Source organism: Diceros bicornis, chromosome X (assembly GCF_020826845.1).
Source record: "Diceros bicornis minor isolate mBicDic1 chromosome X, mDicBic1.mat.cur, whole genome shotgun sequence".
NCBI classification, from domain to species: domain Eukaryota; kingdom Metazoa; phylum Chordata; class Mammalia; order Perissodactyla; family Rhinocerotidae; genus Diceros; species Diceros bicornis.
In genome coordinates, this window is record NC_080781.1 from 113,846,194 (window position 1) to 113,870,442 (window position 24,249).

Genomic DNA, 24,249 nt, shown 5'->3' on the forward strand with positions numbered 1-24,249 from the left:
AAGATCACACAGTTTCTTAGTACTAGAACCAGTTCTCCTGACTCTATAGCTCACCACCTCTTTACTTTATAAAGTTTTGATCAATTAGCACACTTTCCCTATTGTATTTCAAATGATTTAGTTTGTAAAAATGTTGTATACATATTCTTTAGAAATAGATGTTTTGTATAGTTACACCTAGATTTATGAGTATTTTTTGAGTGAGGTAGGAGAGGTCAGAGGATCCTTAATATTGCTAAAATTTCCTAATAAAGCTCATCCAATGCCTAGTGTTAAAATAGAGTTTTCCCTGAGCTCCATGGTCTTTGAATCAGAAAATAAAACCAGCCATTGCAACAGAACACCACAGTTCCTAGGGTTAAAGTTTTGAGAGCCACTGATTTCATTTTCTATGCTTTGGTTAAAAATTAACAAAATAAAAATGTTTAGACATTTGTGTTTTAGATTATTATTTTTGTGGTTGGTTATGTGATTTTATATATTTGGTAATGTGCTATGGTATGATGTTTTGGGAAAGCATCTTAATTACACTTAATGCTCATATGGAGTTTTGTAATGAGTAAACCAAGCCTTTCTTTTAGAAAATATGGCAAAAATTAGAAACGCCATCTCCATTTCTAAGGAAAGTTTTAAATAATTGCTTATCTTTCTGTCACAGGGAGTCAGAAACACATTTTTCTTCTGACACAGATTTTGAAGACATCGAAGGAAAAAACCAGAAGCAAGGCAAAGGCAAAGTATGTACAGAATATGGGACGTTATTTTGGTTCTTAAGGTCATTCATATACATAAATGCATACATATAATTATATACATAAAATATATATAGTTTTAATTATGTCTCAGACGTTGTCTTTTAAAAATATCTTTTTTTTCCTGATTGGTATGGTAAGCCTTGTGAACACGTGGATTCTTTGGCTTCTAGATCAAATATCTTTTGATCATCTATTTCCACTACCGTAAAGTTGAAATTAATAATACACTATTGTTTCTAGTAGTTTATTTTGTAAAGCACAGTATGCTAGGTAAAATGTGATATTGTTGGCTTTATTTTTACGCATGAGTAGTTAAATATAAAGCAAAGCAGTAAATGAAATGTCTTATTCTAAAATGTAACTCTACAACCAGTAAACCCTATAACCCTGAAAATGTAGCCTACAACCAGTTTAAGTCTAATGAGTTACAATTGACATTAATTTTACTCTTTACAAGTAATGTCAAGGATAAAAACAAAGTGAAGTTATGTGTCAACAGAATGCAAATTTAGAGTGGATAGCCTGAGGGCCCTGGATAACTTGGTGAATGGTTAAATCATTTTGCTGTTTTGAAAAGTACATTTGATCCATGCATATATAAATACATTGTGCAAAAGATGACTTGTTTTTGTTCAGCATTTTCTTTCTCAAAGTGAATTTTGATTTATATTTTCTCATGACACATTTACTTTTAAAAAGTCTAAATAATACAAAATGTACAATGAACAAAGTAAAATTTTCCTATAAACCTATCACCCAGAGGTAATTTATTCTTTAAACATTTTGATGAACATACTTTTATACATAAACATATATATATAAACATGCACATTGAATTTTACTTAAATGGAATCACAGTATGCAAACTGTTTGATTTGCTTTTAAAACTCAATGGTATGTTGTCAGCAGTTTTCTTATCAGTGAACTTTTCTTGTCTGTAGTATTTAATGGTGTCTTAGCATCCCATTTTATGTATGAGGCATGATTTATTTAACTAGTCCTTGGAATATTTTTTTAGAGTACATATAATCCATGTGTTTCATAATTCTATATGCTTTCTTAGTCCCTTAAAAAGTAGAAGTTTTGAGAGAGAACTGTGAATGAATAAAAATGTTAACTCCTGACTATCCACAGACAGCCATAGTTCTAGTGGTAGTATAGTCATGCGCTGCATAATGACATTTAGATTAACAATAGACCGCATATACAATGGTGGTCCCATAAAATTAGTACTGTAGAGCCTAGGTGTGTAGTAGGCTATACCATCTAGGTTTGTGTAAGTCTGCTCTGGTGTTTGCACAATGGGGAAATCGCCTAATGGCGCATTGCTCGGAATGTATCTCATCATTAAGTGATGCATGACTGTATATGTATATTCATTAGAAAACCATTTTTTCTTGTTCTGCAGCCATCTTGCAGAAATGAAACTCTACTTTTGACTTTGATTGAATTTACAAGTTGGGACAAGACTCACAGTGGTATCTGAATAGAGGACTCCCCAGTGTTTTTGTGGCATAGTTTGGTTAGCTTTATATAGCCAGTGCTGTGAGTGAGGTGTTAGAGGTCAGATCAAGGATTTATTATAATAAGAGCCAGTGTGTTTTGACACTATACTATGTATGTTCCATCACTGTAATAATACTTTTACATGTCATCTAATATTTCAACAACCCCGTGGATTAGAAAACTTCCTCATTTTTTTTGTTTTTTTGTGAGGAAGATCAGCCCTGAGCTAACATCTATGCTAATCCTCCTCCTTTTTCTCCTCAAAGCCCCAGTAGATAGTTGTAGGTCATAGTTGCATATCCTTCTAGTTGTTGTATGTGGGACGTGGCCTCAGCATGGCCGGAGAAGTGCTGTGAGGCCGGAGAAGCAGTGTGTCGGTGCATGCCCAGGATCCAAACCCGGGCTGTCAGCAACGGAGCACGCGCACTTAACCGCTAAGCCACGGGGCTAAGCCACGGGGCCAAGCCACGGGGCCAAGCCACGGGGCCGGCCCCTTCCTCATTTTTATAGATGGGAAACTGAGATCCAGAGAAGCTCAGTGGTTAGAGGATTTGAGCCCACGTCTTTTGAAAAATGGTGCTCTTAATCCACTGTAGTAGACTACCTCATATAGTCTATTTTTTAGAGATTTTTTTTCCTCTACAGGATTGTACTCAGGTTAACATGTTTACTTTTTGTACTTCCCTGTATTATCACTCCTTGCACATTGTTTTTTCTAGCATAGCATATCCATTGAGCCATTTTAATTGTACTAATTAGTTTTTCATCCTGGCAGGGAATATTGAGGTATATGATAGATAAATTGCAAATATATAGCTCCATGTTAATTAACATTAACATTTTGTACTTTTCTAGTGTACTCTTTGTAGTTGATCTTTTCTTTTACCCTTATCTCTGAAATTCCTTTTACTCAGGACAAAAGCCTTTCATTCTACAATTAGGAATTAATGGCTTAGGTTCACAAAGACTGACTCTCATTAACAAAATAGTGTAAATTAACAAATAATATCTTTCAGTTGTTAGGAAGGGGTTTGAAGTAGTTGTTAAGAGTAGGGTGGTTTTGGACTCTTGAAAAAGAAGGAAGGACCCTCAATGGAACAAAATATAGAAATATACAGGCTGTCAGTGAAAATAAATTTGTAGACCTGGCTGTAGACCAGGAGTCTGCAAACTATGGCCTGTTTTTGTACTGCCCGTGAGCTAATAATGGTTTTCGCATTTTTAAGGGGTTGACAATATGTTACAGATGATATGTGGTCAGCAAAGCCTAAAATATTTACTATCTGGTACTTTACAGAAAGTTTGCCACCCCTTGTTCTAGATCATAGAAATGCGTAGGTCTAAAAGAGGCCTTAGAAATCATCTATTCTCATCTGTAAAGATTTTAATAAAACTCTGGCATTTTAGAAATGAGGACTCTGAGTTAGGGAATGACTTGTTTTTCTATGACAAGGTATACAAGCTGTGGGAAGTATTTTATAACTGAGGCATCTAGGCAACCTTTTCATTGATTTATGAAGCCCCCACCCCCAATATTGACAACTTCCTTATGAAGGGGCTTCATTTCCACAGTGTTCATTAATTGAATTTTCATGATAAATAAGTATTGGAGAGAGGGCCCAGAATGAGAATGAGGTTGATACACCTATTCATACTATTTAGAATTCCTTTTTCAATGCACTGCAATGATTTATGACTAACAATAGACATCAGGTTAGAATGTTGAACTAAGTATGAGTTACTTATTTGATAAAGAGTTTTGTTGTTTTTGCTGCCCACTCTAGTCTGCACCCTAAAGCAGCAACCCTATGAAGTAGGCACAGTTTTAGCCTCACTTTACAAATTAGAAAATCTCTCTGAAGCACAGTGTGGTTAAGTAACTTGCCCAAGATCACTTAGCTAATAGGAGTAGAAATTTCATTCCATACAGTCTGTCAGTCTTCAGAGACTGTGCTCTTAACTACAATGTCATGTGAGGTGTATGGTAGTCTAAATGAAAAAATTGATACCACATAGAGGCTGTCATAACCATATCATTTTATTACGACATATGTGTACGGCACTTCCCTTTAGGTCAGGTTTAAGCGTGTTATAATTATGTACCCTATTAGCTGCCTCTGCTCTAGCTTTATTTTGAACTCTCAAGGATAATGATAGAACTTACTCAACTTATATTTTTATGCAGACTTGTAAAAAAGGGAAAAAGGGCCCAGGAGAAAAGGGCAAAGGTGGAAATGGTGGAGGAAAACCTCCTTCTGGTCCAAACCGAATGAATGGTCATCACCAACAGAATGGAGTGGAAAACATGATGTTGTTTGAAGTTGTTAAAATGGGCAAGAGTGCTATGCAGGTAATGTTTATCATGTTCTTTCCAGTTTATTTGTACATTTTAAACTTTAGTGAGTTATATAAAATATATCCCTGATTTTTGAAATTGCATTTAAAAATTTTCTAACACTGCTTATTAGAAAAAAGCAAAAACTAGTCAGAAATCTAGGAATCTGTCTATTCAGACAAAAGACCTTTAAGCTACATCTTGAGTCATTTTCTGCTGCATTATTTTCTTTTAATGGTGTATAATAAAAAATTGGTCAAAAAATATGCTGATGTAAACCCTGATTATGAAGTTTCAATTTCCCCTGGATTTATATAACTGCCATTAAAATATGAAGTCCTTTGCCCTTATAGAATTCTTGGTTGAGTGACCTAATATAATTACTATCCACTTTAGTGAATTGAATTATTTTGATCACTGTTGTCTATTACAAATTTTATTACTTGTGCTGTTTCTTAGCAAAAGACTAAACAGTTTGAGTTATATCCATGTCAGATCATACTAATTTTGTTTCTTCTCCATAATTTTATGACAATAGAAGCATTTAGGCTTTACAATGGAGGCTAAACCCATATGGTTTTTAAAAATTAAGTAAATACTATACTCAATATACATGCTTAATAAAGTTATTTAATTTGTAAAAGCTATAGGGAATAATTTCTTTCCTTCGTAGAATAATCAAAAGGTGCACATGGATAGTTTAGGGAGAACTAGCCATTTAAGCTTTTTGTTATTAATGAATAACTGAAACGCAAATCTTGTTTATAAATATGGGCTTATCTAAATATGCGTAGTTTTGTAAATAAATTTTAAAATATAAATTGGGACTAATAAAGAACATTTTAACATGTAAAATGAAAAAAAATTATTAGTTTTTAAGTTATCACCAATTGTGCAGAGCAGTGTATTTTCTTAAATTCAAATTTACCTTCATTTATCCATATATGGTTTGCTTTCATATAGTTGAGATTAGAGTGTGGATTTTATTTCCGGTATGATTTAAATGATTATTTTTATACACATTTGATATTAAAAAATAATATTATATTACTATACTGTGGTTTATTTAGTCATTCCCTAATTTGAAAAATTATCCCCCTCTCTCTAGTTTCCATTTTGGGTTTAATTTTGTCAAAGAGATAAATTATGTCAGTTACATGATGGATCATTTCATTAGTTTCCTTTTTATTTTTATATTATACTTTTTTTCTATAATATTTTGTTGTAAGTAGTTAAGTGCATTAATCTTTTTTCTGATATCTTTCATTTTTGTTAACATCAGAAATCTCAAATTATATCCACAACTAATTAGGCTGTTCTATTTTTGTCTAGTCTGTAGGGTTTTTGTTTAACTTTTTGGCTCATCAAAAATTTCTAATAAAAAATGTGAGAGTTTAGCTTTATACTTAATTCTTTTTGTTAATGGTATCTCAGTGTTTAAAAGAGTGAACATTTTCCTTATTTTTGTGTTGCTTATGGTTTGTCATATATTAAGATTGTACCTCTATGCCATCTGTTTCTAAATGTGCTTTCCCCCTGAAAAGCGGAATGTCCACAGTATCTCTCCGTTGATTTCCTCGAATCGTTTCTCCACCTCCAGTTGGTTTTGTCTACTCCCACTTGTGTTATCTTTCTAATACCAAATTTGATCAAGGAAGTCTCCTGTTTACAAACTTCCAAGAGTCATTCCTTATCTAATAAAATTCCAACCCAGATTTTCTTACGGCATACTTGCTATTCTCCAGTCACAGTATGTACTCTGCCACTAGGTCTTTCTTGTTTTTTCTTTGCCTGAAATAATCTTCTTTTCCTGCCTTCCATATCACGATTGACTAAATCAAATGTCACTCTTCTTTTGAGAAGCATCCCCCAAGCCCATTCTTGGGCTCTGTCTCCTTCTCCCTTTGAATCTATTTCTTACTCTTCTCTTTCCATTATAGCACTTAGTATATTCTATTATAGGTATGCATGTGTATGAATTTGCTTCTAGGTTAATTCCTTGATCATGTGTTATTCATTTTTTGTATCCCCAGGATATACCTATTTCAATGATTATAAGTGAGAATGAATAAATTCAAGACTGGCTATTGGTTTTAAAATACTTCTTACATTTTAAGAAAGGAGAAACCATGCATGTGGCCCTAGTTCTATTAGATAATAGGTGTTGAATTTTATTGAATACGTTCTTAAGCATACTATTGGATGATTAAAAATTTAAAATATATCTCAGTGTGATAGCTTGTATTATTTTTATTACAGCAGCCTTGTATTCCTAGTATAAACTCTACTTGATCTTCGTGAATAATTTTTTAATACGATGTAGTGATCTTTTTGTAAGATTTCATTAGATATTTTTGTATCTTTATTGATTCAAATCAGTATTGTTGTTTTTTTATTCCAATATCTATTGCTGCATAACAAACCACTCTGAACTTAGTGATGTAAAAGAACAACCATTTTATTATGCTTAATGATTCTGTGGGTCTAGAATTCAGACAGAACTAAATAGGGATGACTTGTCTGGGCTCCCATCCATGATAGCTGGGTCCTTACCTGAGACAGTTCGGATCCCTGGAGGTGACATAACACTTACGGACTGTAATCATCTGGAGGCTTCTTTATTCATATTTGGTGCCTAGTCTGTAGTGACTTGAAGGCTGGGATCAGCAGCAACTGTTACCTGGAGGTACCTACAAATGGTCCTTCCATGTGGCTTGGGATTCTTACAGTATGGCTTCTAGGTTTGGAGAGAGTGTTCTAAGCGGGGAGTGTCTAGTTCTCTAGTACTTGAAGAACTCAATGCAGAAGTTGAATGGCCTTCATGACCTAATCGTGGAGGTATCATTTCTACTGTACTCTGTTCTAGAGAAGGGGACATAAGCCTCACTTCTGATTGGGGAGCAATGTCAAACAGTTTGGGGCCATGTATTAAAACTCTCACAGTCCATAATATATTCTCTTGATATTTATTGCTCTTATCATATTTGGGAATAATCTTAAGCACGTTTCTTTCACAAATTGAGTTGGTTAATATACACAAGTTTTTGTAAAATATAGAAAAGGACTGAAATCTAGATTTTAAAGTTTTAGAATATCTCTAATCTTTTTGAGCCAGGTAATTCTTAGATAATGTTTCCTTTTTCTTTTCTTTATTGTGTAATCATATTATCTTTTTTGTATATCAAATTGCATGTATTTTATTCATTCAGTTGTACCCAGGTTCCGTTTTTATTAGTTTATAACTTAAAAAACATTTTTCCTTCCTGACTTTTCATTTTGTATATTAGCTGTTGTTTATCCAATTTTTTTTAATTTGGTCTACTTAGAAATTGTTTTTATCTGTTTTGTGGTTTCCTCTTCAGTCCCCCAAAGAATAAAGTACTGCTTTTACTTTAGTTCTATTCTATTTTTTAAAAAATTAGTATATTGAGATATACTTTACATACCATAAAATTCTTCCGTTTAAAGTGCAAATTCAGTGGTTTTTAGTATATTCACTGAATTGTGCACCCATCACCAAAATCTAATTTTAGAATATTTTTCAGTACCCTAGAAAGAAAGCTTGTGCCCATTAGCTGTCACTTTCTCCTCACCTGTCCCAAGTCTAGGCAACCACTAATCTACTTTCTATAAATTATGCCTATTCTGGACATTTCATATGTATGGGATCATATAATATGTGGTCCTTTTTGAGTGGTTTCTATGACTTAGCATAATGTTTTCAAGGTTCATCCATGTTGTGGCATGTATTATAACTCCATTCTTTTTTATTGCCAAGTAATATTCCATTGTATGGATATACCATATTTTGTTTGTCCTTTCATCCCTTGATATACATTTGGTTTATTTCCACTTTTTGGCTATTGTGAATAATGCTGTTGTGAGTATTCTTGTACAAGTTTTTGTTTGGACATATGTTTTCATTTCTCTTGGGTAATGTATACCTAGGAGTAGAGTTGCAGGGTTATATGTTAACTCTGTTTAACCTTTTGAGGAGCTGCCAAACAGTTTTTCCAAAGTGGCAGCACCATTTTATGTTCTCACCAGCGGTGTTTTAGCTCATCCTTGCCAACATTTGGTGTTGTCTGTATTTTTTATCATAACCATTCTAGTGGGTGTGAAGTATCTTACTGTCTTGATTTCCATTTCCTTGCTGGCCAGTTACATTGAGCATCTTTTCATGTGTTAATGGCCATTTGTGTATCTTTTATATAGAACTGTCTATTCAGATCCTTTGCCTGTATTTTTAATTGGGTTATTTGGCTTTTTAAGATTATTGAATTGTAAGAGTTCTTTATATATTCTGGGCACAAATCCCTTAACAGATATGTGATTTGCAAGTGTTTCCTCCCATTCTGTGGGTTGTCTTCACTTCCTTGATGGAGTCCTTTGAAGCACAAAAAGTTTTAATTTTGAATGTCAAATTAATTTTTTCTTTTGTCTCTTGTGCTTTTGGTCTAATATCTAAGAAGGCTTTGTCTAATACACTGTTATGCAGATTTATTTCAGTGTTTTATAGTTTTAACTCTTACATTTAGGTCTTTGATCCATTTTGAGTTAAGTATTGTGTATGGTGTGAGATAGGGTCCAACTTCATTCTTTGCATATAGATAGCCAGTTGTCCCAGCGCCATTTGTTGGACTAGTCTTTCTCCATTGACTTGTCTTGGCATCCAATAACCACCAATGTAAGGGTTTATTTCTGGACTCTGATTTTTATTCCATTGATCTACGTCTGTCCTTATGCCAGTACTATACTGTCTTGATTACTGTAGCTTTGTAGTAAGTTTTGAAATCATGAAGTGTGAGTCCTTCAACTTGATTTTTCTTTTTCAAGGTGGTTTTGACTATTCTGGATCTCTTGAATTACCATAAGAATTTTAGGATCAGCATTACAATTTCTGCTAAGAAGCCAGCTGGGATTTTGATAAGGATTACATTGAGTCTATAGATCAATTTGGAGATTATTGTCATCTAACAATATTAAGTCTCCAGATCCATGAACTGCCCTACTTTGTTTTGATGTTTATTTAGCCTTCAGTTTGCCTTTCTTATTAATACAGGACTATTGGTGCTCACTGTTGAAAAAAATTATTTTGTTCTGCATTTCTTCATTGACCTACGCATTCACTTTTTTAAAAAAAAATTATTTCCATTCCATTGCAATGTTAATATTTGAATATTATTTAGTATAATATTTTAGTCAAAAAGAATATAGGAATATTTTAGTCAAAAAGAATATTTTCTAGAATATCTTTAATGTCACTAGGAATAAGTAATTATATAGAGTTGGGTTCCATAGTTTGATTTTCAGATTCCTTTTAATGCAAAATAAACACAATCATCATTATGTGCTATTAGGTGATTATTTTACTGAATTTGATTCTATTTTATTGTTAAAATTTAAATTTTAGTGTACAAGTATTATGTATATGTTAATTTAAAGTAATGTGATAATGTTAATGTTGAATCTTAATGACTTTAATCAGACTTAATTAATTCTTAGAACATTAAAAAAGCTGATTTTTTTCCCCTCTCTACTGTAGTCGGTGGTAGATGATTGGATAGAGTCATACAAGCATGACCGAGATACAGCACTTCTTGACCTCATCAACTTTTTTATTCAGTGCTCAGGCTGTAAAGGTAAGATACATTTATTTTGGAAGCAGAATGTCCTCAAATGGTCTCTTCTTTTTTGTTCCACCTAAAGATATATTAGCACTTAACATGGAAAATAATGCCAGGATATTGAATTGTTTGTCTTGTCACCATACAAAATGTATAAGGAAGAAAGAGCAAAGACCAAAGTAAGAGAGACAGTCTGTTGAGACAGTTGTATTTATATGTTAAAGTTGACTAAAAACTTGGGAATTTATAATTGTTATGTTACTTTTATTAGATATATTTCCCACTTTCAGCATCTGGTTTTAGGAACAAAGAAATGGATTAAGAAGGGAGGAGGAAGATAATGAAGAGATACAGGTTCAAATGGCAGGGAGTAAAGTGTAGGGAATTAAAAAGTGCCATGAATAACAGTAAGTAAGTAAGTAAGTAGGTAAGTAAGTAGTAACTAAGTTAAGTAAGATATTGGTGAAATTTCCAGTTTTTCTTTTAAAAGATAGAGAAACTCTAGAGTGGGGAGTGGGGTCTTGTTGACAATGTTTTTACTATATTTAAAAATATTTTGAAATAGGAGTGGGGAAAATATAAAATATAGAAGTGTCTTCCCTGGAACAAAGATATTTAATGCAGACATTTGGCAGGGGGACAAAATTATGTGAGTTGGGGATTCATACATCCTGATCTGGATCAGTGAATGAGTCAGTCAAGATCATGGGCAGGGTATGATCTGTCCCGTGTCTCCTTAATACTTGGCCCATCCTTGAAATTCTAGAAGATACCCAGGCAAATAAATGTTACAGAGTTTTCCCAGGGTATTACATTTTTTTAAATGAAAATGGCACCAAAAATGTGGGTATTAGAAGCCAGGAGGAGGGAACATTAACTTAAAATTAGATCTAAAAAGTTAAGATGCTCAAGAATGACTGATTTAAATAGATTTGAAAAAAAAATCGCAAGAAGCAATTTACTTATGTCTACTACTTTAATTCTACAATACTCCCTTAAAAATACTGCCATTGGAATTGAAAAACAAGTAACATTACAAGAAATGATGCAATTTATTTTAGATTGATTACAACATTCGGTGCAGTGTACATATTAAATGTTAGGTATGTAAGGCCTGATAGACAAATATGTTAACTTTTGAGTCTATGATCGTCATAATACCATTAATGTGGTCACTTTTGAGAAATTTTAAAAATTGTCTTAACTTTAGAGTACAGAGAGTTACCTAGTTTACTTGACTTCCTAGCTAAAGGTAGCTGCAAATCAATATCAGAAAATTCTGCTGACTCTGCTCAGAGGAAGTATTCTAGTAATGACAATATGATGAACCAGATTAACTTTTAAAAAATGAGATATATTAATACTATTTTTATTTTGTCTATGTCCAGTCCATTTTTCTAGAGTAGAGGGGTAGAAGTACCTGTTTGTTGTGTTATGTTAAGGGCCATGTCCTTTCTTTTTAGATTCTTTTAAAATGGAAGGTTGACTACAGAACTGAACAGGTGCCAGAAATAGTTTGATGAGTTGAAATTCAAATTTTTATCTTCAGTCTTTCCTGTTACGCTGTAGTTTGGTCCTTTTTAGTAGGCTTCTGAATTGTAGTTTTAAAACAAGGCCATAGCCAGAGCAATTTCCCTTTATCAGATTCATTTTTTTTCGGCATCACTGTGATTATAAATTAGGAGCTTGCCAACTCAACATTTGGATATACCTTGTCACAAACCAGATTGTCAAGATTTTTAAAAATTCAGGTGTTGAAAACTTAAATTATCAGGTAGATTTAAACACTGCCATAGTATTTATTTTAGAATCAAAAAAGCTCCATAAAGGGGAATTTGCCATATAGTCAAAAAAGTTAAGGTCCTTAAGTACTTTCAGAACACACTCTAAATTATTTTGATAGAATTCTTTTATAAATGAGTTAGAAACTTAAGTATATGCAGTGTATTTTTTTTTTTGAGTGAGGAAGATTAGCCCTGAGCTAACATCTGTTGCCAGTCCTCCTCTTTTTGCTGAGGAAGATTGGCCCTGGGCTAACATCTGTGCCTATCTTCCTCTACTTTATATGTGGGACGCCTGCCCCACATGGCGTGACAAGCGGTGTGTCAGTCCGCGCCTGGGATCCGAACCTGCGAACCCTGGGCCACCGAAGCAAAGTGCGCAAACTTAACTGCTATGCCACTGGGCCAGCCCCTATACGGTGTACTTTAACCATTTCCTGTGGACTCAGAAGTGTCATTATGTGCATCAGTTATTTTACTGTAGTTTTGCTTTCTGCAGCTATTGAGGTGTGGAGGGATATTTGGCCCTATACTTAAAAGCTCCAAACTGCTTTGTGGTTGGTGATTCTGTGGCTGATGTTGCCTTCTTTTCTTTCCTGGTCAGCTGTCACTTTTTAGTTAACTAGTTTTTAGTGGTCTCACTTCATGTCCCCCACACTTAAAAGGCAGTGGCCTCTGACCTGATGTCCTAACGACGTTTTCACAACTGCCTCAGGAGTTACATGCAAGGAGTTTGTGACAGCTACTTTCTCTCCTGCTTGTTTTTGGGTTTCTGTCTGTCATATGGTCTGTGAGATGAGAGGAGGAGCTTTAGAAATAGGACATTTGTCAAAATGTATGCATTATGTTTGCTTTGAGATTTATTGATATGTAAGTGTTTATTTCGTAGAAGTTGTTTCAGGGATTGAGTTACTTGTATTTCTCTAGCATTGCCAAGTTTACCTGGGTATAAAGTTTGGGAAGGTTCTGAAGATATATCCATGACTCTATATTAAAATAGAAAACCTTCAAAACGTTTTTGAGAATGTGCTTTTTTAGCCAAGGAAATGGTGCTTTTCTTCCAAATTTGTTAATATGTTTAAACAATCATTTGGTTCTTTAATGTTGTGGTAAATAAGGGCTCTTCTACAGCACCACTAGAAATTGATCTTACCCAGGGATGGACAGCATGATGTAGATGAATAATCTCAGACAAATTATTTAACTTCTCTTTGCCTTAGCCTTAGTTTCCTCATCTGTAAAGGCAGGATTATAGTACCTGCCTCATAGGCTTGTTACCAGGGCTAAATGTATGTGAAGTGGCTGGCGCATAGGAGGCTCAATGGATGTTAGTTCCTGTTCTACTCCTGCTGGCTTCGTTATGCCACTGGAAAGTCTTGAATTGCATGCCCATAGAGAAGGAGCTTATGTATCGATTGTTTTTTTCAGGTTTGGGGTTGAAAAGAGAGTATGATGTTTTGTTGTTTTAAATTTAAACACACACACACACACACGAGTACACCCTCAATGACATATGTTTTATATTAAAGGGTAAGCTAGTATACATATTATAGGCATGAGTAAAGTAAGTCAGGTAGAAATGGCCAAGGCTGATTGTGCTAGGAAGAAAGATATGTGTCAGAAGTGTGGGACTGTTTTCTTGTGCATGTTGAGAGTGGCATTTGTGCTATACTTACAGGGTTGAGTATTATGGTAAAGATCACGTAATAAAGGAGTACACCTTATTGTGCGACTATAGATATTTTAGTGTTAGAGATGGACTGAGAAGTTCTCTTTATTTTGTCCTTCTGCCATGTATTAACTTCTTACACTTGCAAATTTCAGGAGTTGTCACAGCAGAAATGTTTAGACATATGCAGAACTCTGAAATAATTCGAAAAATGACTGAAGAGTTTGATGAGGTAACTTATTACCCTAAATGTTTTGATAATTTTATGCATGTTGATCTTGATTTACTCTTGAAAGTATTCTTAAATTCTGAGTATTAGTGTGAATAAGTCCTTTGGCACCAGAGTCAATCAAATGATGGCTGTGTGACCTTGGGCAAGTTGTTGACTTAGCATCAGTTTCATCATCTGTAAAATGGGACTAATAATTCTTATCTCATAAGGCTGTTATGAAGATTGAATTCGGCAATGTTTGAAAAATTCCCTAGCATTTTATAGTACCTGGCACCTAGTAAGAACTTAATGGTAGCTATTATTATTGTCAAAAAATTAAAATTTCAAGGAAGAATAAAATTTAGAGCCTAAGAACATATCTTGGAATGTTGTAAAAGGAAAATTTAGTCCATAATTGGGGAAACAGGTAGTTGAGGCAAAGAGAGGCACACACCATATTTTATTGTTTAAAATCTCTTTTGTGTTTCAAATATGAATGATAAGAACAATCAAATAAAAAATAAATAGTAGCTTAGACTTGAGTTGGTCCTTTATCACAGTGATATCTTTGAAGTACTGTTACCAATAAAGACATGTATATATTTACTATAATATAAGCTCTTACAGGGCAGGGATTTTTGTTTGTTTTGTTCACAGCTGTATTCCAGCACCAGTAGTTTTACTCTTCAAAACTTTACACCGTGAGTTTTCAAGTAGAAAGCCTTGTCTCATTTGAGTTTTATTTGATTATTTTTTTCTTGCTTCCTCTGATGAAGGAGCTTTCAACTATCATTCTAAAAGATAGACAAGAGTTGTTAAAACGGCTTTGGTGATCCCTAAGTGCTATTAATCAGTCTCCAAGTAGTTGAGAGGTAATTATGAGTAATGGTATTATTTTAACCTTCTAATATTAAATGTTTTAGTGAGAACCTTCTTATTAAAAGGAAACAGTTGAGATAAGAATCCTGAAATATGATATGAAAATATCAGCAAACTAAGTTGCTAACAACAATTAAGGTGATACATTTCAATATAGTCACTAAATGAGCCAATCAGAAAATATGGAAGAAAACATTTTTGTAGAGTATTATTAGGACCTTATTCTCAGATGAGAAATGTTCAAATTATATATGGCATGACTTAAAATTAAAAAAAAAATTAATGACAAAATTTAATTGTTAAAAAAATTTAGTAAACTATACTGATAAAATGACCTTAAGTCTCTAGGATATTCTTGTCAGAAACTCTTACTTTTAGAGGTTCTATGTAGTATTGGTCTCTGCTTTTAAGGACTGGTTTGTTTTTACGGATTTATGGAGAATCTCAATATAATTTTGTTGGAGAATGCCCCATCTTTATATAGAGGAATACCTGAGTACCTGTCTTTCCAGGCTATACTAGCTATATTTCCATTTCTTTTTAAAATTATCTGATTGTTTTTGTCTGTTGACTATTTGATGCCTGAAGCTAATGAAGACATACGCTGTAGTATTTCGATTATTTGTAAATCTTACACCAGTCCTTATACTGACTGAGAATATGATTTCATCGTTTTGAATCCATTGAAAAATATAACTTTGGTTTGATTTTGGTTTGCTTTTGTTTTAAAAGAAATTTAGTAAGTATATCTTTGCTTATCAGAATAATGTTTTGCTTTCATGGGAGAGGCTTTTTTTTAACCTCTGAGTAATTGGTATATATTTTCATTGGTTAAAGTGAATTCAGAATGTCCATTTTTGTCTTAAATAAAAGAGCAGAGGTGTTCAGAGGTACTTTTACCTTTGCATCTTATTCTCCTGCCTACTTTGAGGATTTATTGGAGAAGACAGGTGAGATAAAGGAATCTTTTCAGCTTCTGCCCAGAGTATTTCGAAAACAGGTGAAGTTTTATTAAGTCATGCATTTTAAATGAAATTGCTGTTTAAAATTTTTGTTTTAGGATAGTGGAGATTATCCACTTACCATGGCTGGTCCTCAGTGGAAGAAGTTCAAATCCAGTTTTTGTGAATTCATTGGTGTATTAGTACGGCAGTGTCAATATAGTATCATATATGATGAGTACATGATGGATACAGTCATTTCACTTCTTACAGGATTGTCTGACTCACAAGTCAGAGCATTTCGACATACAAGCACCCTGGCAGGTCAGTATTTAGAAATATTTTCTCTGTATTTCCTTAGGTTAGAGATGAAAATGATTTTCATTAAAAGAAATGAAATAATGGTGACAACTTAATAATTTTGTTTATAAAGTAACCACTAAGAGGATATTCTCCCCTCTCCTCCAGCCCCCATGAATTACTGAGAATAGGATGGTATTTTCAGTTTTGATTCTGTGAAGGCATACTGTAGTTAGTATGTGGTGATTTTCTTGTGGTTAACCTACTTGATTACTATGCCACAGAAAGGGAAAAGAGGTGGATAGGAATGTGTTGGGTTCTTGAAAGATGTTTTGTCAGGGAGGAGTTTGATAGCAAATTTGGGGAGACTCAGTCATTTTGGCTATGTAGTCCTAATGACCCTTATTTTGTCTCTGGTATGCATAGTCCCTCCTGGAATGATGATCCCTCTTTAACCACCACAGAAAGTTGATTTATCTTATGTTTCTGAGTAACGTTAGGCTGAGTCAAATTCTTTGATCTTTAAATTTTAACGAAACGAGTTACATTTTTAAGCCTCACACGTTTAATTCTAGAACAGAGATTTTTGGTGTTGATGTTGATAAAATCGTTTGGTTTCTCCTTTGTGCTAAAGGTAAAATTGTTGATACATGTATTGTTGAATGTGTGCTTTTTGATTTGTTTTTGAATAAATCAACTAGGTATTGTTACTATAGTATTCTAAGGCTTAATGATAAAGTATTTTGATTTCTACCAAAAATTTTCATTCTCTATGTGTGGGGATATTCTTTTCCTTTAGAGCATTTTCCCAAAGAATTAAAGCTACGATTAAAGATGTATTTCTGCCAAGCCCTCCATTTTTAAAAATAAAATACACACACTCACCCTGTAGGTTTTTTTGATTTTAGATTTGAAGTCACAAGATAGGATTGTGATCTTGCTCTATGAACTTAGATAGCATTTAATGTTAAGAACTTGATGGCTAAAGTAAATTAAAACAAGTATGATGGCATAAGGTGAATAATTTTAGATCAGGATGACAAACTGGTTTGCTGAGAGTGTGAAATAGCTCAGAGCAGAAAATTGGGAATCTCTTTTAAAGAGAGCCAGTAGCTACAAATTAAGATTTAGTTTTGTGTTTTTCTATCATGTAATCAAGCAGGTCTGAGAAATAGTCTGAAGGAAGCTAAAGAAAGTATAAAATGGTCAGATACTTCAATTACTAAGTTTTAAACCATGGGCACTGAGTCTTGTCTCAGGAGCAAGAGTTAAGTAACAGAAGGTGGGAATCTGGAGGAAGTCTGATAAAAAGCATTTCATTGAGTGATATTTTATTTTTTGTATTTTTGACTTTTCATTTAGATCTGTTCTTCATAATTTCACTGTTGTCTTTATGATGATATGTAATAGAGTAAAATTAAAGGAAATCAAATGCTGATAAAACTCCAACTTTTTTTTACACATTGTAGTTTGATATAAAACACTTAAGCTCCCTCTTCCTTTGTTACTGAGATAGCTAAATGACTGCTGTGTGAACCAAAATTTACTTAGAAGGTGAGTCATGATCTCTGAAAACGTTCATTCTCGGGGACATATAGAATAGTGAGATTTGAGCCTAGTCTGGAGTCAGATTACCTAGTTTTGAATCCTGGTTTAACTACTTATATGAACTGTGTAATCTGAGGCAAATTTCTTAATCTCCCTGGAGCTTCAGTTTCCTCATGAATGAAATGGGGATAATACTTAACTTGGAGGGCTGTTATGAGGATTAGGAGATAAATCCATGAAAAGTACTTAACATAGGTAACTGAGTGACATATAATAAGTATTCAGTACATATTAGCTGTTTTATTATTGTTGTCATTTGTAGCAGCTGTATTTTTCTTTTCTGATAGAAGCAGAACAGCTTATCTTGTTTTTGATTTCTTTTAATTTGATCTTAAATTGTAAATTTTTGCATCTGTGAGACTAATTTCAACATTTTCCGTTTAAAAATAGCTATGAAGTTGATGACAGCTTTGGTGAATGTGGCGCTAAATCTTAGTATTAATATGGATAATACACAAAGACAATATGAGGCAGAACGGAATAAAATGATTGGAAAACGAGCCAATGAGAGGCTAGAACTCCTGCTACAAAAGCGGAAAGAGGTAAACTTTTGTATTGAATATTTAAGCTATTAATATGTGACCAATTTGGTCACCATTAATTATGATATAACTTTGCTAGTTCGGCAGATAAAATTTTTTTAAAAATTTAAATTTAAATAACATTTCAAATTGTTTATATGTCTAAGTTAGTTTTGTTGACTATCTGTGCCACCAGTACCTTTTGCATGTATTTTCTTTCTGTGTGGACTAAGATTAAGAGTTCAAGGCTTCAAGTAAGGAGTCCTGGGCCAGTCTGGCAAGTTGTTTTAAGCCTTAGTATTTTTCATCTCTAGTGTGAAAATATCTCTCCTAGCTTCATCCCTCAGCTTGTTGTCAGGATGAAATGAAATTTTGCTTATGTGAAATCACTTTGAATAATAATTTATAAGCTATTTATGGTGTCTAAATTGGTGGGTTTCTTTTGTAGTATAGGAGGCACTTGGTTAACATTAATGACTGACCACCCAATTCAACTTTGAATGATGAAAATATTTTTTCAGCCTTAGGCTAAATAGTAAATAAAATCTTTTGATGTTGTGTTTGATTTAAATTCCTCCTTCACTGGTGATATAGTATTTTACTATCTGATATTGGGGATGTTTATTTTTATTTCTAATAAGCAAAGTCTGACGTTTCAGAAATAGTAGTAATGTAGTTGAGTTAAAATATTTGCCATGGTAATCCGTAAATTAGTTACTTGATTTTGACACTTTACAGGGGGAGGGGTGGTAGCTGTAATTTTAAGTTGGTTATTTCTGAGATAGTCAAAAACTTTTTAAAATGCCCAAACTCAAGAAAAGCTGGGAAAATCTTGTGCATATTTCCCCCATGCCTAAATTTCTCATCTTTTTCATATAGTTTGAAATGAAGAATTTACCTTTGGCCCCTTAATTTAGTTAATAAATTTCATCAGATGATTTATTAGGTAAACATAATGCATGTCTTAGTACTTGAAATTATGGCCTAATTCTTGGACATAAATTTAAGATTGTGAACATACAATGAGTAGGTATAGGTAAAAGAGTTTTGAGATTAAAATTCCTGTACAGATGTATTAGTATAGGTTAGGGTTAATTTTTAAACATGTTGAAAGACCACCTGTATCTTTGACTATTTATCTCTGCTAATAAACATAAGAAATGCATGCCCTTGTTAGTATTTGAAAATGCAAGGTTATATTCATAAAAAGAAAAAAACACACATTTTAGCAAAGCGCAGAACGTAACCTAAAAGCTAATGGATCCTTAGATTGTGAAAGATTTTTATCATTAACTCTCAAGCTCTGAAACAATTTTCTCTTAACTCTCAAGTTTTGAATTGAAAATATATGGGAATAGATAAGCCAACCAAGATTTGAAATGTTTACTTGATTGTTTCAGGTGACCTTTGTTCATCTCAAAAGAATTTAGCAGGGAGACAAGTTTTTTACCAAGTTATTTTACTCAAATTCCTTTTGTTCTTTGAGCAGGCACTAGTTAACTCTTCTTTTTCAGACCATAAGGACCAAAATAATGAAATATTGCTATGCTTTTTGTGTGTGTGTGTGTGTGTGTTTTGTGAGGAGGATCAGCCCTGAGCTAAGATCCATGCCAATCCTCTTTTTTTTTTTGCTGAGGAAGGCTGGCCCTGAGCTAACATCCGTGACCATCTTCCTCCACTTTATGTGGGATGCTGCCACAGCATGGCCTGACAAACAATGCATCGGTGCGAGCCCAGGATTCGAACCCAGGCCGCCAGCAGCGGAGCATGCGCACTTAACCGCTACGCCACGGGGCCAGCCCCCAACTATGCTTTTTTTTTTGATATGAACATATATGTTACAATAATATATGTTATATGTATTGTAATAAACTACTTAACAGATTTCTTTATGTACTTTTATGCAATGGAAATTTGTGAGCATTAGAAAAAATTAATTTACCAGCTAAACATGAAAAGCCAAGTCAGGTATTCCACATTTCAAGGGCCCTTAGCTACCTGATATACAACAGCTGTTAATTTTCCTATGTGGTTACTGTTGTGTAGTGGAATTAAAAATTAGATGTAACTGGGGCCGGCCTGGTAGTGTAGTGGTTAAGTTCACGAGTTCTGCTTCGGTGGACCGAGGTTCGCCAGTTCAGATCCTGGGCGCAGACCTACGCACTGCTCATCAAGCCATGCTGAGACAGCCTCCCACATAGAGCAACTAGAAGGATGTACAACTATGACATACAACTATCTACTGGGTCTTTGGGGAGAAAAAAGGAAAAAGGAGGAAGATTGGGAACAGATGTTAGCTCAGGGCCAATCTTCCTCAAAAAAAAAATTAGATATAACCACCAAAATACTGGAGAAACCTGCATTTGTACTTGTAACAACTTTTAGATGTTCTTTTGGTTGTCTTCCATTACAATTGAAAAGAAATGATGTATCCTTTTCAGCTTCAAGAAAATCAAGATGAAATAGAAAATATGATGAATGCAATATTTAAGGGAGTGTTTGTACATAGATACCGGTAAGTCAGGACAGTTTTTTCTGTGTAATTCTTACTCTATTCAAATTTGGATATTTAGTGGTTTAGGCAGTATAAAATAGTGGAAAGAGCTTTGGAGTAAGATCAGTGTTAGAATCTAGGCTCTTCACTGATTGAGACACTTTAGGCAAGTTATTTAACTGCTCTGAACTTGATGTTTTCTCTCTGAAAAATGGGTTAATATTGTAGCTGCCCAGCAATTGGAAGCTACTGCTATTATTAGGAGTCAGAGTACAGAATACTTAATTGCTTTTGGATATACTATGTTAGCAGAGACTGTTCATGCTGACTTCTGACTCTTTTCCATTTGAATATCAGTGGGAAAATTGGGATAGATTTAAGTGAGACATTTTCTTTTGCTATTTTGAATGAGTAGAGGAAAGAAATAGATAATTTTACCTCCATTTCTGCTGTAACGTCTTCTTTAAATGTTGGTGGCATTTCTATTCAGCTTCTCCCTCATTTCCTCAAGTTGGCAGTTATTGAATCAGGTTAATACTTCCTTTGTAATGTCCTTTTGTCCATTCCTACCTTTTTATTTCTGTTGTTGCCATTTCCTTAGTCTATTCCCTCATCATTCTCATGCCTACAGATTATTGCAGTTTTCCCAAAATGTTCTTTTGTTGCATTATTCCTCTGCTCAAAAGCCTTCAGTGACTCACCAGTACCTATAGGATGAATTCAAAATAATTTAGTCTCACATTCAAATCCAAATTGAGCTTGGCCTCAATGTTATGTGTAACTAATTCTCGCCTGGAAAATTATGCTGTAACCAGACTAGTGTGCCTACTGTCTTCTGAACACACCATGCCCAGCAGGTGTGAACAAAGGCTGGGATATGGCATGGTGCAAAAGGTGGGGATTGGATTTTGTTTGTAGTTTTATTTAATTTTAAATATTTGTGTGGTGATAATTATGCTTTGCCAACTAGACTGTAAGCTGTTGGCATTCAGGGGCCACGCTTCAGTTCTACTTTTAAATCCCCTGTCATACTTAAGATAGTGGTACATTCATAGTAAGTATGGAGTGTTTGACATCTCTTGAATAAACCACAAGTCCTGTGGTATAGTGGCACTCATATGCATAATTTTTCCTTCTTCCATTCAGCGATGCAATAGCTGAAATCCGAGCTATTTGCATTGAAGAAATTGGCATTTGGATGAAAATGTATAGTGATGCCTTTCTTAATGACAGTTATTTAAAGTATGTTGGTTGGACTATGCATGATAAGGTAAGATGCCCTACAAACTGCTTGTCTGTCTACACATAGGCATAGCTATCTGCAGCTCTCATTCATAATGAGTTATCTGCATGTAGGTATACCTGGGACCACATTTCTATAGGCCTCTCTCCTTGATTCTTTTCTGTCTGTTCCATGAAAACATGGTCTCTATCACATCAAGTCCCCTAGATTTTTGAATTTTGGCCACTGATTTAGCCTTCAATCTTGAATTAATTTTTGTACTGAAACATTGGGATCATGTAGGTGGTGGTGGTGAGGCATTTCTTAGAGCAGTAACAGGAGTCCGGACTCTGTTAATATGTGAGTGCTATATGTTTTTAAAAATTTCCTTAATTTTGATTCTCTCTTTTGATAAATGTATATCTTAGTCAGATTATAAGTTACAACTTGGCCTCTGACTTTTTTTGTTTTTTATTTTTTATTAATCTACCTTTCTCTTAGGCTGCCTCTTCACTAGCCTTGAAGTTCCTTGTATATATCCCTTACAAATATTACTTTCTGTAAAGGAAAACTTACTGTGAAATATGCTACTATCGTCTTTCACAATAGTATTGCTCTGAACAAATTTTCAAAAAATTTTCATTTGACCTACAGAAATAGTAACCCCAAAGGTATTTAGTCTTAAACGTTATATATTGATTCCTATTTTTGCATTATCAAAGATGAGAATTTCTGAAGAAATGCTATTGTATAGAATGTATTTAAAAATTTGAAGTAGAAAATGTTGTGTATATCTTGACTATTCAGGTTGAAAATATGCAAAGTTTTAATGCGTTTTCTCCTCTTGTTTCATTTAGCAAGGTGAGGTAAGACTCAAATGTCTCACTGCTCTGCAAGGACTTTATTATAACAAAGAGCTTAATTCCAAACTGGAGCTTTTTACCAGTCGCTTCAAGGTTAGTATTACTTTAAGTATTTAAAAATTACCTGTTATTTGAAAATATTTTTCTCTTGCTTTCCCTTTAAAAAGTCTTAATTTTTTTGTCCATAGGATAGAATTGTGTCTATGACCCTTGACAAAGAATATGATGTTGCAGTACAAGCAATAAAATTACTCACTCTTGTTTTACAGTAAGTGTGTATTTATTGCATGTAACTAATGTCTAAATATCTAAGTATCTAAATAATAGATTACTTGGTTTGAATTTTTCTAGATTTAAATTTTAATAACTTAAGTCATGGGGTTTTACAGCTAGAAGTTTAATTTTCTCATGTACAGTTGAGAAAACAGAAAGAGGGAACCATTAGACTAGAACATTCTAACTGAGCTAGAAATTCTTGTGTTGCCATTCTTTTGGCTAGTTTCCTTTCCATTTTAGTGTCTTAGATGCTCTTGACATAAAGTTCAACACTTGAGTGTATTAAATGTGCGTATTATATTTTGTCATCCTTTTATTTATTTATTTTTGTTTGTGAGGAGCACTAGCTCTGAGCTAACATCCAATGCCGATCCTCCCCTTTTTTCTTGAGGAAGATTGGCCCTGGGCTGACATCCGTACCCGTCCTCCTCTACTTTATATGGGACGCCGCCACAGCACGGCTTAGCAAGCGGTGCGTTGGTGTGCGCTCGGGATCCGAACCTGCGAACCCTGGGCCGCCGCAGCGGAGCGCGTGCACTTAACCGCTGCACCACCAGGCTGGCCCCTTGTCACCTTTTTAGAAATTAGTATTTACTGAAACACCTTTGTAAATAATCTGAATTTAAAACATATTCTATTATGTTAAAATATAATAGTGATATAATTCATGTTTGTCCTTCTTAAAAGAGCTGTGGTAATATATATAACGTAAAATTTACCATTTGAAACATATTTAAGTGTACACTTCAGTGGCATTAAGCATGTTCACATTGTTGTGTACCCATCACCACTATCCATCTCTAGAACTTTTTTAATCATCCCGTACTGAGACTCTGTACCCATTAAACACTAACTGCCCTTTCCTCCTTCCTCCCAATACCTGGTGACCACTGTTCTAACTTTCTGTCTCTATGAGTTTGACTATTTTAGGTACCTCATATAAGTGGAATCATACAATATTTGTCCTTTTGTATCTGGCTTATTTCGCTTAGCTTTAATGTCTTCAGGGTTCATCCATATTGTAGCATGTATCAGAATTTCATTCCTTTTTGAGGTTCAATAATACTTCATTGTATGTTTATACCATATTTTATCTATCCATTCATCCATCAGTGGACATTTAGGTTGTTAATACAATCCAAATAATAATTGCAAAAGGGTCTTTTTTTTTTAATCATAGCATGCTAATTCTGACACTCATGTGGAAAATTCATCGTATAAGATTAGCCAGCAAAATTCTGATAAAAACTGAGACGACTGC

General features: G+C 34.0%; 1 protein-coding gene across 6 annotated transcripts in view; it reads left to right on the forward strand.

The window, feature by feature from the left end:
- Nucleotides 1-24,249, forward strand: part of STAG2 (STAG2 cohesin complex component) — a 114,171-nt gene that overhangs the window by 48,618 nt on the left and 41,304 nt on the right. For 5 of the 6 annotated variants that reach the window (XM_058536647.1, XM_058536646.1, XM_058536650.1 and 2 more), the window contains exons 3-12: nt 659-737; nt 4,447-4,611; nt 10,142-10,238; nt 13,829-13,905; nt 15,824-16,028; nt 18,003-18,154; nt 20,575-20,648; nt 21,774-21,897; nt 22,707-22,805; nt 22,901-22,980. In XM_058536647.1, coding sequence (XP_058392630.1) covers nt 659-737; nt 4,447-4,611; nt 10,142-10,238; nt 13,829-13,905; nt 15,824-16,028; nt 18,003-18,154; nt 20,575-20,648; nt 21,774-21,897; nt 22,707-22,805; nt 22,901-22,980 — 1,152 coding nt within the window. Of the gene's footprint in view, nt 1-658; nt 738-4,446; nt 4,612-10,141; nt 10,239-10,526; nt 10,631-13,828; nt 13,906-15,823; nt 16,029-18,002; nt 18,155-20,574; nt 20,649-21,773; nt 21,898-22,706; nt 22,806-22,900; nt 22,981-24,249 lie in introns of those variants that run through there. The other variant, XM_058536651.1, reaches the window with a different exon arrangement.